Source organism: Hesperophylax consimilis, chromosome 5 (assembly GCF_061612785.1).
Source record: "Hesperophylax consimilis isolate HC1 chromosome 5, BYU_Hcon_1.0, whole genome shotgun sequence".
NCBI classification, from domain to species: Eukaryota; Metazoa; Arthropoda; class Insecta; order Trichoptera; family Limnephilidae; genus Hesperophylax; species Hesperophylax consimilis.
Genome location: NC_142840.1, coordinates 24521656 through 24540122, shown reverse-complemented (window position 1 = coordinate 24540122; position 18467 = coordinate 24521656). Strand labels below are relative to the sequence as shown.

Sequence of the window (18467 nt, the reverse complement as noted above, 5' to 3'; positions counted from 1 at the left end):
TCATAACTTTGCTGACATTTATTCAGTCATAAAAATCTCTCTGGAAACCTTTTCATAAAATATTTTCAGTTGTTAAAGACACCTCACATTCTTATAACTATTATTTGAAATTTAATATCAATGACTTTTTACGTAACAGAAGATTATTAAAATTAATAATTTTCAACCATTTTGCTTTTCTGATATCAAAAGTTTTTTTTTTATCTATGCAAAATGATATTTAAACAATTTATTAAATCATAGCACCGTAAAATATTAAGTTTACACAGTTTAAATTCAGTTTCTTAATTAGAAAATAGAATACTTACTTAACTTTTGATTGATTCATTAAATTTTGTGCGTGTTATACAAATATTTGAGATTGAGATGGAGTATCATTTTCATGATGAGATTCTCGAGAAAAGCAAAATGATATTAGAACATTTTATTGCAAATAACATGAAATTAATTTGTAATAATCTAAAAATAATTTTTGATTTTTCAATCAAAAATGTCACTGATCGTTGTGATACTAATAATTTTATCATTCGGATGAGGATGGGATAATCTTCTTCGTTTCGTTGAATGAACTGGACAATGTTCTCTGTCTGTGATACCAAAAGCATTTAGCTTCGCAATTTTTCCATTTCTGTACCGCATAGCTTGGTCATTGGATTTGTCAAACACCCTTGATTTGGAACTGCCTTTATTTCGGCAAGATGCGCTCTGAGTGTTGTTGACCTTTTTAGGCAAAGGTCAGTCGAGAACGTCCTTGAGTTTGACGTAGAGGCAGCAGGAGATGATCATGCCGAAGATGGGAATGACACTTATGCCCAAGCCGACGGCTCCCAGTATTATAAGGTGGTCTCGAATGTGATTCGCAAACGGCTGCATGCACCCCTGGAAGGAAAACGATTACATATTAGAACATTTGAAGAATAATTTCATCACATATCTTCACATACTAATTAACACCTAATCGTCGATTCAATAGTAGGTATGCAATACCGCCGACCCGGGAGCCATTCATAGGATAACGGACACCGCTGCCACAGGTGTTTATATTGGTTCGCTATGTTTGGTGTCATAACAGGTGGCGGATGCATTTGTCCACCAGCTGTGTGGCGGGCTGGATCAGGAGAGGTCGGTTGAGGGAGACCCTTTGACCTCTCCAGTTGGACTCTCCTGACCCAACTGGATCTGCAACGCAGTGGGAGGGATGGATTTATACACAACTCCTGGACACAATGACCCCCAGATTCCTACCCTCGTCTCATACCTTTTTCCTTACCAGAAATTTTTCTCCTCTTTTTTAAAATGTGAATACCGCACAAGAGTCCCAACTGCTCCCAACCGTCTGGAGCCAGTGAGACTGGCATCCCCAATTGGGATATGTTGTGAGGCTGAAGGTAGTGGAGAGGGGAAGGAGATAGGGAAGAGGAAGGTGGGGGAGTACCTGGATATTCTGATCCATTTCAAGCAACCTTTCAATTCTGAATGGTACACTAGGGCAATACTGAGAGTATCTTCCACTCTGAAACATGCTGCAAGTAATGTATTATTATATTTTATATACTATTTTAAATGAATAAATTGTGAAATAACACAAATTCATTAAAAAAAATTATTTGCGCACGCCGGGACTTGTACCGGAAAGGTGGACTGATTGCATGGAAGCATCCTTGAAGTGTGTTTTCACAAAAACAGCATTGTAGAAATAATCCGAGAATTATTATTATTAAGAAGGTTAAAGCAGGATCAAAAGGCCAAAGACTGGAGGCAAATACATTTGGGCTGAAGCAGGTAGAAAACATTTGTATAGGATGCCAAATCCCACCCTGGGATGTGATGATTATGATCCAATACCTCTTTCAAGTACTAAATCAAAGGGCAAGGGGTGCAGAGATTTTTAGTTGCTAAGATAGTCTTTACTAATGAAGCAATATTAAGTTTACTTACTCCGTAGTGAATATTAGAAGGATGGTCTCTCAGACCACATCTGGGGGTGACAGTCCTGCAACAGGAGTCTGGGACCAGCCTCTTCTCCGACGGCGATCTCCTCAGCCAGGCGCTGGCCTTCCAGTCATCGAACCTGGCCGCCCCACAGCAACGGAACTATAAGCAAAAGATTTTTAAGGTTAAAGGTGAGTATAAACTGTTGAAATTGTTGAACAATAATGTAAAGAAAATCAGGTGGCCCAAAAAAATACAATTTGGCTTTTAGAAAAAAAGATATTTTATACTAAGGCGCCGAGGCACTGATAATACCCAACACATCACCCTTGAGATTATTTTTCATAAAAAATACTACACACATAATATTTTTCTGGATTTGTGTTATTTTAACCTATTCAGTTTTCTTGGATTTTTTTGTTTGTTTCTTCATACCTCTTTTGCTTCTTGCTATGCTGGTAAATATTTTTGTAAAATATAATAAAATTCGTAGATTGGTTTATTGCCACTATGATGTTAATTACACCCACCATTTGTGTTCTCTTGGTAACGTATTAACGTGTAACCTTTTCCAAATTTGATTTCTTTGTGCTCTTCTTTTTGATCTTTAATTTTTTTTTGATTTTATTGTGAATAGCACTTGCACAGCACCCAATATCTGAAGCCAGTTAAACTATAGCATTCCCACTTGGGTTATGTTGCGAGACTTGAAGGCAGTGGGTAGGAGAAGGAGTCTTTTTCGCCACGACGAGATGAATTCAGTGGTTATTGATAACTCAATTTGATAAAAAGTGACATTTTTAGACGCACCATTCATGCTTCTATATATTTTTTTATCGGTAAATATACAATAGAATTTAACTGATTAATTTAAAACATAATTAACAGGGTTAAGTTACTCTTCATTTGCAACTTTGCCAGACATACAGAGAGTAAGCGCGAGTAAAGAGACGGAACGACAGATTAAATATATTCAATTTAATTTACAAAAAAAACAACTATCTTACTCGGCGATGTTACGCGATATTGAACTCTGAACTGAATAGTTATTAAAAATTAATTAAAATTGAGTTCTACAAAATAAAGTAAGTCAGTAAATAAAACTGTCGACGTAATCACTTCGGACGGGTTGTTTCATAGAATTTGAACAATTCATCAATTTTCAATGTTGATTTTCAAGTTCTGTTAATATATAATTGTTGGCCAGTTGTTTCACAAAACTGAAATAATAAAAAAAAACTTGAATAGAACCTTCAAAGAACTTGAAAACCAACTTTGAATTTTTATGAATACGTACCTTCACATCGTTGTAATACAACTGTAGAAAGTTTGACAATGCCTTCGGGAGGTGAAATAGCTGTCTAAAAATAACATAGCAGAATTTTTTAAATTAAAAAATCATTTTAAATGATATTGTAAAATTTTTTAAATGATATTCTAAATCTAGTAATAAATATAGTACCATATTATGAATACGAACCAAATTATTTTTAGAAAGTGAATTTTATAAAATATATTATGATAAAACTATATTAACAGACCGAACGATTAGTCATAATAGACCCGATATAGTTATTTTATTTATTTTTTTTTTTTTAGTTAGTTACATTTTTTATATTATAATTTTACTGGTCTTCCATTAAAAGCCTTAGCTTGTGGATGGAAAATTATACATGAAAGTTATACATGACAAAATTTAAAAAAATAACTTATATCATTGATGTCGCTATTCCAAATTTCTGTAATATTCAAAAATCTGTTTCTGAAAAAAATAAGAAAATATACAGATTTAAGAAATGAGATTTAAAGAATTTGGCATTCTCAGAATATAAAAATATTACCATTGGTATTTCGGTTACTGACATTATACCTAGATCTCTCATTCAAAATTTCGGCGTATTAGATGTGTCAAAGAATTTATATATAAAAATGCATGTAGGATTACGAAAGATTTTTTCAAAATTTATATTAAGGGATCAGTAGGATTTATAGGTCCAATTAGAAGTTCTACCGAGCCAAACCCTCTGATATCTGGAGTCGGTGAATTTGAATTTATTTTCCCATTTGATCTCTGGTGAGTTGACGTGTTGTTTTTGTATTATTTTAAATTAGTAACTAAAAGAAAATGAAAACTTAAATAAAAATCGAGTTCTACAAAATAAACTAAACAGTAAAGTTGACCGGTGTTTGACTGGTGGCTGAGTTGACATCGCGTTTGGGTCCCACCCAGGCGTAATGTGTTCAATTCCTCGGCTGGCTAAGTCCTCCATCACAACACAAACAACATTTACGCTTACTGTGGTGGTAGTAAGAGATTTTTAAATATTGTCAGGTTATTCGTAACCCGGGAATGTTTGCCTTTATTTAAAAAAAAATCTCCAACCTCAAACCTCGAAGTTCTAAACTCAAAGCTCAAAGCTTAAAACTTAAAGTTGCTCAATGCTTTAATCTGATCTCCCAGGTATTTATACCTCTTTGTGCTTTCTGTTCTCCTGGTAAAATTTTTAATAAATATGAATCTTCTTGCTTACCATGACGGTATAACACAAAAATAATTATGTACATATTTATTGGTAAAATAATTCTTGGTTACGAGTCAAGTTGATCGAATTTATTCTCCCGATATTTTCGTAAACTTCCCGAAAAAAGTCGTTATCCCAAAAAAGTGTGAAATAATGCCAGACTACCGAGAAAATCTGAAACCTTTAATGCGCCATTTTCATTCTGAATATGCCTAAAGACTGAAATAGGCAGTGACAATGAGACTTAAGTCTTTAAGAGGGTAGTTAGTGGTTAGCGTGTATTACCTAACCGCTTACTACTACCAAACAAAGTGGGCACGATTTTACATTACAAACTAACTAACGAATTTTCATTTTAATTTTGAATTATTTAAATTAACATTCAATTTTTAATTTTTAAATTTAATTTTCAATTATTTTATTAATTTTCAATTATTTTATTAATTTTCAATTTATTGTACACATTTTATTTTATTTTATGAATATAGAGGGTTAAAAAACTTAATAAGTCGGGTCTACACTCAAACCAATAAAAAATACACTAAACAACTGGTATCCCCATGAAACCGTTTTTTTTTTTTTTTAAATTTTGGCTAGCAAATTCCAACTTAGGACTCATTAAAAAAAAATTGTCCCATAAAATCGGACTCCTGAAATATGACGTGGATTCACCAGTTTCCTGATTGTACTACAAGTTTCCAGAAACCGTGTTTATAACATGTTGTTGTTCCTGATTTATCCGAATTATCCTTAAATTAATTTAACTGAATTATCATAAAATTATTGTACATTGTGTTATTAAATTTAAAAAACATGTTAGAACCTCAAAAAAGCTGTGCCATATGGCAGCTTCGAATATATACCATTTTTGTTGTTGTTAAATTATTGTAATGTCAATATTTTGAATAATAATCTAAATATATCATAACAACCGCTGCAAGGTTTTGTTATGAATAATATGATAATGAACAGGTCGACATTATAGTCGCTGCTGGATTCGAACTCCAACCCACGGTTATACGAAAATACACTAAGGACGGGTTGTTTCGGAAAATTTGAACAATTCATCAAATTTCAACGTTCATTTTCGGGTTCTGTGAAAGACTTATTCAAGTTCTGTTTTTATATTATTGTAGGCTAGTTGCTCGACAAAACTGAAATAAAAACAGAACTTGAAAAAATCTTTCATAGAACTTGAAAATGAACGTTGAAATTTGATGAATTGTTCAAATTCTCCGAAACAACCCGTCCTTAATGTAACTACACACAACATTCATTTTTCAGAAGGACGTGAACAAAATACAATAATATCTCTTCAGGCGCCGATATTTTCCATTTGTTCTTGGTTCAATTTACTAAATGAATATTGGAAAAAATTACATCAAATCGTTAATAACGAACCCTCTACCCCTACTATGTTGAAGATATTTAAGTTATTTTCTCATTTGCATTATATTGTTTTTCTTAAATTATTTTGTATATAATTGAACACTATTTTATGATTTAAGTATGTATGGTTTATATATTTCCACTATCTATATTTTTCTTTATAATTTTTTTTGTACATAATATGAATTGTGCGCGGAAACTTCACTGGTTCATGCAATCATGTAATTATTTAAATTAAATATGTATATCTGTTTTTTCCTCAAAAAATTAAATTTAAAAAAATGCGCCCACAAGATGTGTCGTATGTTTTTTGAAGTGAAACTTCTTTACGCGCGTCATGCAATTTCGAGGACCGGAGTAAAACCGACTCATGACCGAAACGAAAATGCGGGTACCCCCACCACCGATTAAAGTTCATTTGATCTAGTCAAAGTTTTGAAGTAACATATAAATGCTTCTTAGCTCATCCCGACAACTGGCGTTGGTGGTGTAATGGTCAGCATAGTTGCCTTCCAAGCAGTTGATCCGAGTTCGATTCTCGGCCATCGCACATTATTTTTTTGTTTTTAACGCCTTTTTCATTCAATATCTTATTTTTTAGTAGGTCAGAACATTTTTTAAAAGAAAATAATATTGCAAAATAATAAAAACACTTATCTCACTGTGATAAAACATTACTCCGCTAGAGCGCGCTTTGCGTTATTGTGTTGGATTAAAATTATTATCTAATCCGTATATTATGATAATTGTATTACATTTATTTAATTAATTTATTTATTTTGATAATATGTAATAATTTACAGAAAAAAAAATTAAAACTATCTCCCTCTGATAAAATATCCGTTCGCTAGAGCGCACTACGCGATCTTGTGTGGGATTCTATTTCTGTACATTGTACATTATTTTTAAAAATATATTATATTTTGGGTGTGATGTAGGTAACATTATAAAACATAACAAGCTCTCATATTTTCAGAACCTACATAATATAATCAATTTATGCGGCTTTGCTTACAGTTGGTGCTCAGCGTGGTTGGCTTTCAATCAGTTAAGCGAGGTTCGATTCTCGGCTGTGGCATTTTTGAAGTGAAACCTTGTTGAGGTGGGGGAGCCGCTCACGAACGTTCTCTCTCTTCTCTTCTTTCCTCTCTCTCAGACACCAGCGAACTGCGCCACGCCAAGCATCAGCTGAAACTAGAAGTTTCACTTCTGTCTTGCGTAGGCTTGACACACCCACTTTTTTTTCCATTATTTTTGGCTTTTACCCTTCAAGGGTGTTCTTGGCCATCATTTAAAATTATTGAGAAATGAAAGATGAATTTAAATATTAATTTTATTTAAATAGGCAAATTTCAAAATTATAATGAAAATTGGAGTCGAGTTCAGACTTAGAGGAGATGAGATGTTGAATGGAGGGGAGGCAATTTTAGATAAGGCTTGATAGAAGAGAGGATATTTGTTTAGAGAGGGACAACCAAAAAATATGTGATCTAAAGTTCTCACTTCTAGACCACAGAATGTACAATCTGGGGAGTCAAGGACGTGAATTTTAAAAAGATGGGAAGGAACGGAACAATGTCCGATCCTCATTCGAATGAGTGAAGAAATTTATTTTTTGGAAAAATTAGGGAATTGCTGAAACCACGGTTTTGATGGAACAGTCCTTTGTATTGAGGCATAGCAGGCTCCCTTGGATTGACTAGCAATGTGCCAATACTCCGACCAAACATTGCGGGATCTATCTTTGATGATGGAAAAAAATGTCAGATAGGGGAATGTGGTTTACGAGGGTAACAACAGGGTTGGACGCTCCTTGTTTGGCCAAGGCATCCGCAATATCATTACCCATGACACCAACATGTCCAGGAATCCAAATCAGAGTTACATGTGTCGTATGTTATTGCGGGTAAAACTACAATATTATGGTAAGGTGCTAAAGTTGTTAAAGTTGGAATTTTAATTTCATAGATCGTAACTTCATACAATATTAAAATCACCGAATTAAAAATATAACGTAAACACCCCTAAAATAGAAGTTATTTGAAAAACATAATTATTTCATTAAATATTATTTAAATTCATATTAACGATTTTGACCCTATTTTCTTTTGTTCAGACATATTTGATTTATTATACAACCTACTCTTTTTCACGAAAATGTAACAAAGTGTTATTTCCGCTAGAGAATTTTCCGGTAGAGTGTTTATGTCATCCCCACGTTAACTTTTCAATAACAATACGTTTTGGTTAAAAATGCGCAAAACAAAGTTATTTTATCATTTTTCGAAACATCGATTTTTATGTACACTTTTAAATCAGTTTTATGTCAAAGATAGTGAAAATGCGTTATTTGGTGATACTTTTCTTTAAAAAAAAGTGGGTGTGTCAAGCCTACGCAAGACAGAAGTGAAACTTCTAGTATTCCTCTCTCTCTATTTTCATTTCATCATCTCTATTTTCTCTCTTAGGTTAGTTTGAAAATTAGAGGTTAAATAATTCAACGACGAAGCATGGATTTGCTTTTTCTAATATTTTCTTATAGATGAATGACGTTCGATTAATGTATAGTTCCAAAAATTTTCAATTTATTCACAAGTATACAATATTACATAAATAACAATATTACAATTAAAAATTACAAAGAAATTACAATGACAATGATGTGTTCATCACCTCTATCTCGTCACTACTCATTTTTAACACTGAAATTCTGTACCAAACCGTATGAACCACAATCAATTACGTATTTCACTCGTATTACACTCACGACGCAGTATACTAACCAAGCAGCTGATGCTTGGCGTGGCGCAGTTCGCTGGTGTCTGAGAGAGAGGAAAGAAGAGAAGAGAGAGAACGTTCGTGAGCGGCTCCCCCACCTCAACAAGCGCATATGGTGAGAGAGGGACAGTGAACGGTGAGCGGTGGTGGGGGTACCCGCATTTTCGTGTCGATCCTGACTCGGTTTTACTCCGTCCCCGAAAATCCATTACGCGCCTAAAGAAGTTTCACTTCAAAAATCCCAGAAAAAATACTCGAATGATACAAAAATATTTTCAGTGAAAAATTGACGAGAAGTATTTGTTTTCTTTCTGAACCGAAAAGATCCTATTATATTATAATTTATTGCGATTCACGACCACGAGTGGGCAATAAAAATAGAAAAAAATACCAATATATTTTTTATTATATTCACAAGAAACATGAGAAGAAACAAGAGTGGATTACATAAACAAGTTTATAGGAAACGCCAAAGATTATCTTTTTGATAGAACTGTATTTATATTATTGTAAAGTATTTTTTTGTTTTTGTTTTATCCAATATGTAATTTGAGGTATTACTCATTTCCGGTTTTAACGGTTGCTTCAAAGATGCCTCCTGTGTGGAGTTAACGTATAAAAAACGTATTACACTGCATGGAAAGTATTTTTAAATATGAATTTTTGTTCGGAGTTAATGTAAAATAAATGTATTACATTGCATGGAAAGTATTTTTTTATTTTTATGTGGAGTTAATGTAAAATCAACGTACTACACTGCATGGAAAGTATTTTGTATGCGGAGTTAATGTAAAAAAACGTATTACACTGCATGGAAAGAATTTTTATGTGGAGTTAATGTAAAAATACGTATTACACTGCATGGATAGTATTTTTATATTTGTATTTTTATGTGGAGTTAATGTAAAAAAACGTATTAAATTCCATGGAAAGTGTTTTTATATTTGTATTTTTATGTGGTGTTAATGTAAAAAAAACGTATTACATTCCATGGAAAGTATTTTTATATTTGTATTTTTATGTGGTGTTAATGTAAAAAAAACGTATTACATTCCATGGAAAGTATTTTTATATTTGTATTATTATGTGGAGTTAATGTGGAAAAAAAGTATTACACCGCATGGAAAGTATTTTAAAGTGATTAAATCTAGAGCCTAATTGGAGGAGGAAGGAAACACAGAGCCTGCAAGTAATTCCCCAGCTAAATGGTTGAGGACCGGAATGAGCCCTAAAAACGATCTGCTCTCATGCGGGAAACGTCAATCGTACTAATGTTGGACAAACATTTGCTTTGCCTCCTCCCTATATATATTGGCACCAATAGCGAGAGGTTAAATATTGCTTGTTTCTCGGAAAATATATCATGTAGATCAAACGGAGCATTTCTACCTGACGTATAAATAAGTCTAAGTTCTAAATATTGCAATCCGTTTGCTACGACAGGGGAACCTATCAAAAGGGTTTTTGATAGGCCCTTTTTATAGTAACTTAATTAAAATAATAATGATAATAAATGATACATATTATCTTCCTTTTTGTTACAAGCAGATGATAGTGATATCCTCACTGGGATCTCTCGTGATGAGGATGTCATTTATGTATAATATGTTGTGTAGTGTTTTTTAGTGCAGATGTGCGGTTTCTGTCTCAGTCTGCATTTGGTGTCAGTCAGTATGTTTTCTAATGATTTTCTGATCTCCCTATGTTTTGTATAGAGCTTTTAATTTTAGTTTTAATTATTTTAATGTTGTTGTTTTGATTGTTGAATGAGCTTTTGTTGGAGAGTTTAATAACATAACATAAGTAGTTTGTTGTCCAAATATTGTATTCGTAGTTGCTCATTGGATATGTTTGTGTCTAGATTTTGTATCCGTAGTTGCTCGTTGGATATGTTTGTGTCCAAATATTGTATTCGTAGTTGCTCGTTGGATATGTTTTTGTCCAAATATTGTATTCGTAGTTGCTCGTTGGATATGTTTTTGACCCTGATATGTAGTGTTTCTAAATATGCGTGTTTATTATTATGTCTTGTGTTGTGAATGAATGTAAAAGAGAATTGTTTTAGAACAGAGTTGTTCATTTGACATGATATGTAAATATTGTTGAAGATTTCGTCAGTTTCTAACAGAGACGTTCAGTACAATTTTCATTATCAATTTTTGGGTTCTAATTATTCAATTTAGAACATTATCACTTGCACTGCCCCATCCGATAAATACCACATTCTAACAGTTATTGGCAGAGAACCACGTAGACGAACTTAAGTTTTGAAACAAAATCAGTTAGTTTTTCAATTTCATTATTTAAATAATTAATGTGTTCAGTGCATTTTAAATTCAGATAATTTTACTGTCTTAAGCAATTTCAAAAATATATATTTTGGCAAGGCTGCTGACAAGCGGAGTACACAGGGTTCAGATCAGATGTTATACGTTATTAAATTTATTATGGCGGTAGAACGTTCAAAAAATTATTAGCTTTGTCCAGACACTCCACGAATCGAACGTAGCCGTTCTTAACTAGCAAATAAATAATTAAGCAGTCAAAGGGGAAAAATAACCTAAATCCAATGAATAAATTAAAGATAATCGTAAGAATTTTTTTATGACATTACCTTTGTATTTTGAAAAATTGTAAAAGTGAGAGATTTCTTACAATAAACTGAATACTACTCAGTTTTGTAAGACACTATGTAAAATACAAATATAAAAACAACTGAATAAATAAATCACATAATAAAAAAAAGTGTATGAAATCAATTGTGTTTGTCTTTCCCATAAATGAGATTATCACGGTCAAAAGTATAATAGTGACAACACAACACGACATAATACCCAAAAAATACATTCTGTAATATCCCATTAATGTGCAAGTAGGAAATAACCCAATTGCTAGTAGGGAATGGCTCACGTATGTGGAGTATCTGGACGAAGCTATGATTATTTAATGAATAATAATTACAATTCGTTGGCACAGTACGATAAACAGTCCACTGACATCTTATACCATTCCGCTAGCCATCCTTCTATCTAATCTAGACATTCTAGACGCATTAAAAATACCACCCATTAAGTAAATTACCTAAATTAAGTTATAAAACTTATAAGCCACGTGATTAATTGCTCAGTCTACAAAATCTAGAAAAAATAAGATGAAATAAGCCGTGAAAAAACCACGAGCGTTTGTAAAAAATCCTGACATAAATTAAATTCCAGATTTCACCTAACCGAAACTTTCCCGAATCTTAAAAACTTTTAAATGAATGGAGTATTTGCTGTAATTAATTTTCCCTAGGAAATGCTTTTCTTTTTTATTCCCGTTCTTAAATGCCTCCATATTAGTGAACTTTTATACTTAAATAGCGACTTAGAAATTAAACGCCGATTCTTTAACAAATTACAAAGACTTCCAAAAAAACGATTTTTTTCTTTTTACGCGAAACAATGATCCGTTATGAATTTGAAATGTTTGCGGTAAAATTTTGTTTATTTAATCAGTTAGATTTATGTTTGGCAAATAATTAAAGTGGGCTTCGTGATGCTGGTAGGTTGGTTGTTAATTTATTTTACAAACTTTAAGCATTTATCTATACCATCACGTCTGATCAGATTAGGATGGAACAGAGTAGGTCTTATATCTACGTTATACAATAAATAAGAAGATTCAAAGTTAAAGGAATCTGATAAAAAGTATTGTTAATTATTATGTAAAGACTACAGTGAACTATTTATTAACGGATGGTAAGCTTAATTTATCGAAATTCAAATAATATATAAAGCAATATTTTCACGTCGTAATCTTTCACGTGATTTTTTGTTTAATGTAATGTGGAAGATAGATTAACTATTAGTTCATTACATTATAGATAAGTTAACGGAATGCTAGCTGAGTTAATCCGAATTCAAATAATATGTAAAAGAACAAATCAATGTTTTCCATGGACCTAAAAAGGCCTTGACTGAGAATTAATACGATTTTTTATGAATGGCATTGAAGCCAAATCTAGGGTGAGGGGAAATTGCCTGGCAGCCATATTGTATGACTAACTTTGAATGATTTATATGCAAAGTGGTGCAAAATGAATGATTTTAAATTTATTTGTGAGTTGTTAATGCAATTACAACGGCTAATGATTTTTTGGGTATTTGATGAGACAGGGAATGGGATATGTAATTAAAAAAATTAAGCAGGTTTTCGCATTTTTCATACGTGTTCTCCCTCACCCCGCGGCTTCAAATTGTTCTCGAAAAGCTCCGTCCAGGTCTTTTTAGGTTCATGATGTTTTCACGCCGATAAGTCACAAATATTTTGTCAGAATGATTTCTAAATGCCAGATTAGAACTCACAGTTTTTATAGCGATACATTTTTAGATATGTACCTATATTTAAACCCTATTTTCATTATTGTTAAAACTGAACATTTGACATGAATTAAACGATCAAAATGGCTGCATTGTCTTAGAAGATTTCACAACTCCATAGCTCATGGTGGAAGTGATGTTGTGGGCTGAGAGAGCTTGCGTTACTTAGAAATTCCACACACAAAAAGGCACAATATCTAGATGCAGAGTTCACAGTATTTATGACTTTAGACCTACAGATTAGGTGCAGGTTTAATGAAATACTCACGTTGAGTTGCATCTCATCAATGGCTTTGGTCCTTGCGGGAAGGATCTTGTAGCTCTCCAGGAAGGTATTATTGAGGTTAGCCTGCAACTCTCCGGCCACTTGCTCCTCGTACACGTAGGCCAACACTCCTACCATGGCCTCCAGTAGGAAGATCAGAAGCAAGAAGTAGGTGTACTGAAAAAAAACAAGAATATATAAATTTATATAAGGTAGAATGGTAGTTATAATTAATGTAAAAGTACACCGCTGAACTCTCAGCTGTAGGACAATAAGTACAAGCAAATCATTTTAAGGGGGGGCTAGGGTTAATTCGTACGAAAAAAGGCATTTTTTTGTGAATTTTTTGTGACAACACAGTTAAAATCTCTTTATTAAATCTAATAGGACAGTGAAGTATGACATTTTAAGAATGTTGTATAAAATTTTCACGGAGAAATATTAAAAAATACGGCAATGGCAGCAATTATTCGGACGTGTCTCAAAAAAAAGGAGAATGGCCGTGCCCCTCATAACTCTGTGCTGGGTCATCTGAAATCAAAAAATTAAAGTTCATTCGTTAGATAATAGTTTTTCCCAGGTAACGCTGGGAGGGTTTTTAGAAATTTTAATTTTTCACTTTTTTGGAACACTTTGAAGGGAAAAACGCTATTTTTAGTGAAAAAAATCGGCTAATTTGTTATTGTAAAATAATAATTATTAACAAATTTGAAAAAAACTCTCCAGCGTTACCTCGTAAATTATGTACAGAAATAGTTTTCAAAATTTCAAAAGTATCGGTGCAGTAGTTTTGAAGTTATGATGGGCACCGATTTTGAAAACGTGAGTTGTGGGAAAAACGCTTTAAAGTTTTGAACACTAAAAAATCTGGTATTAAACGTTTATAAGCAAATTTTATCGGCTTACCTCACACTTCACACTGAATCATCAATTCCAGGTCCATAAAGGATGTTGCTATCATCCATGATGTCTAAAGCACCTTTTTGCTCCTGTCTCCGACGAATCCTGCCTTCTTTAGTTTGTCTCTCAGCTTCCTGCTCTGCTCGGCTTATACGTATGGTCGGGAAGGGGTTAAAATCCGACAGATATAAAAATACTCGTAACTTCGTCAATTTTGCTCCAATCAACTTGAAATTTGAACACAATATTCTTAACATATTAAACATTTATTTTAAAAAATAAAAAATAAATACAAAAAAAATAATTTTAAAACCCTAGCCCCCCCTTAAGCAGCCCGCAGACGAGACACTTTAGTTTCGGCAACTATTTCGTCTAAGTATTCATTAATTGAAGGATTTAAGCACAAGACGATTTGAAAATGAACAGTGGTTCTATTAGTATTATTAGTAATGTCTAAGTATGGGTAGTAAATACTCGGAGGTAATATGGTAGTATGTGTAAAATTTGAATTTGGAACAGTCTCTGAAGACCTAAATAAATATTATAATCGTTCAGCCGCTAAAAATTTGCGGTTGCCAGCAGCCGCAACTAAAAAGTCTCTCGTATGCGCACTTCCGTGGCAACTCCAATGGATTTATATGCCCGCAACTGTTGCAATGCCTTCATAACTAAAGTCTCTTGTCTGCGGGCGCCCTTAAATACGACAGGTTTGAATTATTTGTGCACACCGATGTATCAAAAATTTCTAATTATTGGAACTGGTTTGGAACACCCGCCCTTGCCTACACCACCAACCTGGCATTTGCCCAAAGATAATGGGTACGCACACGCAGCAACTTTTATCAAACAAACATTAGAATCGAACGTAAACAATCATTTTCACCTGGCATCAGCAGTCAACTTAGAAAGTATTTTTAGAAACAAACCGTTAAAAACTAGACTCGCGATATGGGTATATTTTTCACTACCAAATCTCCAGGTTAATTATAAATATAGTAGTAGACAAAAGATAATTCCCATTTTCAAAACATCGTCAAAATTGTTAATTTGGACAGTTAGTTCATTCGGTTATTTCCAAAATGCTAAATATTGTCAAATTTGTCCATTTCGAATCAGACAATTGGCAAAATATCGTGATAAATACACTACAAGCGGCACAGATATATCCACCATCTATAGTTAAGTGTAAGAAATAGGATGTACATTAAGGTGGAGCGGTCTAGTATGGAGAATTTTTTTTTCGTAATATAGAATTCGGCATACGTGGGATTGGTGCTCCATTATGTATTTATCTTAAATAAAAAATATTTATTTATAAATACGACATCGCCACCACTTTGAATTTTTGATAAAAACACTGAAAACACCAATAATGTTCTCTCGATTCTTAGAAATGCTTATAATTGAGTGAGTTAAAAAATTGAGTGTTTATTTATTATCTATGATATAATTACATTATTATTTTATAATATAATTATAAAGTAGAACTGTAGGAACAGTTAAACTATTCCCACACAGCAACGAATGCTTCTACTCCAAACGCGTATCAAACAGAGTGAAGTGTATTGCGTATCATCTTGTCGAAGTTTCCGATCCGCTAGAAAAAACCCCGTTTCTTTTTGATATAGCGACATGCAGATGCACATCTTTTGACTTATGTTCGTGTGAAAAGAAGCTAAAAATTCATATCAAAGAACAAAAATTCCTACTGGATCAGCGAACGGATCGAAAAATGATGATAGGATGTCTGGACCGAGATGCTACAAAAAAACATGAATTTATTGGCCAGGAAACGTCATCATGATGAGTTTGAGTCCAAAAATAAATTAACTGATGCTATTCATTCTTGTAGTGTAAACATTAGATTCACAAAAAAATGTGCTTCGTCTTCAACTCCTTAAGACATAATGCAAAGTGAAACACAACCAAATAATTCTCACCATGAGGTGAAAGACTTCCCTGTTGTGGCCAGAAAATTAGACAGATATTGTATTTCAGATCGAGCAGGAGTTGCAAATGTTTCCGCTGTATTACAAGATGTTGGCTTAATTTCAAAGAACGATACATCTCGGGTTGTGGATAGGAGTAAAATTCGTCGAGCTCGAATGAAGAAAAGAATTGCCCTTACTAGTAAGCCGTTAGTAATCTATTCCAATCAATTTGGTTTTTACTTCGACGGACGGAAGGACAAAACTTTAAGCATGGAGGACAACCGGCGAAAAATAATAACTGAAGAACACGTTAGTTTAGTAAAATAACCAGGTAGCGAGTACATGGGACACATTTAATTAAAAACCGGAAAATCTGAAGCAATAAGTAATGGAATTATTTCATTACTGTCTTAGAAAGATATTGCTTTGGAAAAAATTGTTGCAATTGGATGCGACGGAACTGCAGTTAATACGAGGTACAAATGAGGTGTTATTCGGCGCCTTGAATCACATCTCAAACGGCCTTTACTGTGGATTGTCTGTCAATTACATGCAAACGTATTCATTTTGCGACATCTCTTTGAGAAAATTGACGGAACCACGACTGGATCGCAGTTTCACTGGAATTATTGGTAAGTCTTTAAATAAGTGTGAACAACCTCCTGTCGTGAAAATTAAAATCATTCAATGTTCATTACCAAGTATGACAAATACACAGGATTTAAGTACAGATCAGCTGTATCTACTGAAAATGTGTAAAACTATTGACTCCGGATTCGGCAATGAAAATTTATCAAAAACAATCCCGGTAAAATTGTACAATCCAGGTGGCCTCACTACAGCGAATCGGATTCTTCGGCTTTACATTTCTACCCTAAAACCATAAAAAAATATGGTAACTTTAACGACATTTGTATTAACAGTTTACGCACCTATGTGGTTCAACATTAAGACCAAACAATTATGTATTTCCGGTGCAAGGCATTTACACGAAACAATAGTCCTTTCACTGTATTTGGCAGTGATTTAAAAGATATTATTGATCCAGTAATCCAGCGTAATGGCTTTTTGGGGCATCACGAAAATATTTTGTTAGCCATGTTAAACGACAACCGAAAATACGTAAGATAGTTGGCGTTGAGAAGAATATTGAAAGCTCGGCAAATGAAAATGCAATCAGACTTTATTCGTACCTTCATAGTGCCTGTTTTTGATTTTCCAGCAGATGATTATATTGATGTTATAAAGTGGGAAAATATAACCGAGCCACCACTAACCAAATTTGTAAGTGACGAGACAATTTTACAAGTCATTACCGATCACACGATAATTGAAGATGTTATACTACCAATGATAAAGAATTTTCCTTGCCACACTCAAGCTACAGAGAGATGTGTGAAAATTGTAACAGAAGCCTCAGCCGTTGTTTGTGGACCCTTGAGGCGAGATGGATTAATAAAAACAAGGTTAGAGTCACGACACCTTTTGCCTATTTTTAACATCAAAATTCAGTCCCGTTCATAGTAACTTTTGTAATTTTCAAGTTTTTCAATGCGGTAAATAATATATGTGCATTTTTTATTTCCACTATTTGTTCCATTCTAACAATCTACGAATGTATTATCTGTAAAATAAATGGTAAAATACAAATTTTATGTGTGTTTTATTTCGCGTACATGAGCTATAAATACTTAGGTAAAATCGTGAAAATGATATAATATAAAGCTTTGGCGATGTCTAGGTATTGTGAATATATTTTTTTATTATTTTTGTTGTAATTGTTAATATGTGGAGCATCTTTCCCAACTATGCCGATTTCGAAATTCTCAAAAAAAAAATTTCACTCCACCTTAATGTACATTGTACATGTCTATAACATCCTTTGTCCCTCAACTGACAGCGAGCAATGGGAATCAAAGAAAAGAGGTGATTCTCAGACACAGTTATCTTGCTCTACCAAGTCCGCACGTGACAGGGCCATCACCTGAAGTTGCGAGTCATTCTTCTTGGTACTACTCACCCGTGGTACAATTGTCCCCGGTCTCCACTAGTATTGTTTGAAACAAATAGCTTTTAGCAATCCTTTAAAAGATTTTAACAGGTTTATATGTAGATTTTCAACACAAATCGATGGCTTTCACATTGTTACAAGAGACGTAACTTCGTTATTGAAATCAAACTGAACATTTCATCTATTTACTTGGATCAATTTGACATGAAGTATCCAGCGATATTGTAATCGCGACTTGTTGAAAACAAAGAGAATTTATGCCCGGTGAATTCCTTGAATAAACAAATCCGTTTGAAATGTAACATGCTCCTAAAGTTGAGCTTTAGATATTTCACATCAAATCTTGCAAAGAAAATAATATTGCGGGAATAAATAATA

The 18467-nt window shown here is 33.3% G+C and overlaps 1 protein-coding gene across 2 annotated transcripts in view; it reads right to left on the bottom strand.

Annotated features, from left to right (window-relative positions):
• Positions 1 to 238: 238 nt before the first annotated feature.
• LOC149423679 (CD151 antigen-like) overlaps positions 239 to 18467 on the bottom strand; it is a 490631-nt gene continuing 472402 nt past the window's right edge. For both annotated transcript variants that reach the window (XM_089631733.1, XM_089631734.1), the window contains 3 exons: positions 13251 to 13424; positions 1939 to 2094; positions 239 to 879 (listed from right to left, as the gene is read on the bottom strand). In XM_089631733.1, the coding sequence (XP_089487859.1) occupies positions 736 to 879; positions 1939 to 2094; positions 13251 to 13424 (474 nt within the window). In that variant the 3' untranslated portion in view covers positions 239 to 735. The remainder of the gene's footprint in view (positions 880 to 1938; positions 2095 to 13250; positions 13425 to 18467) is intronic.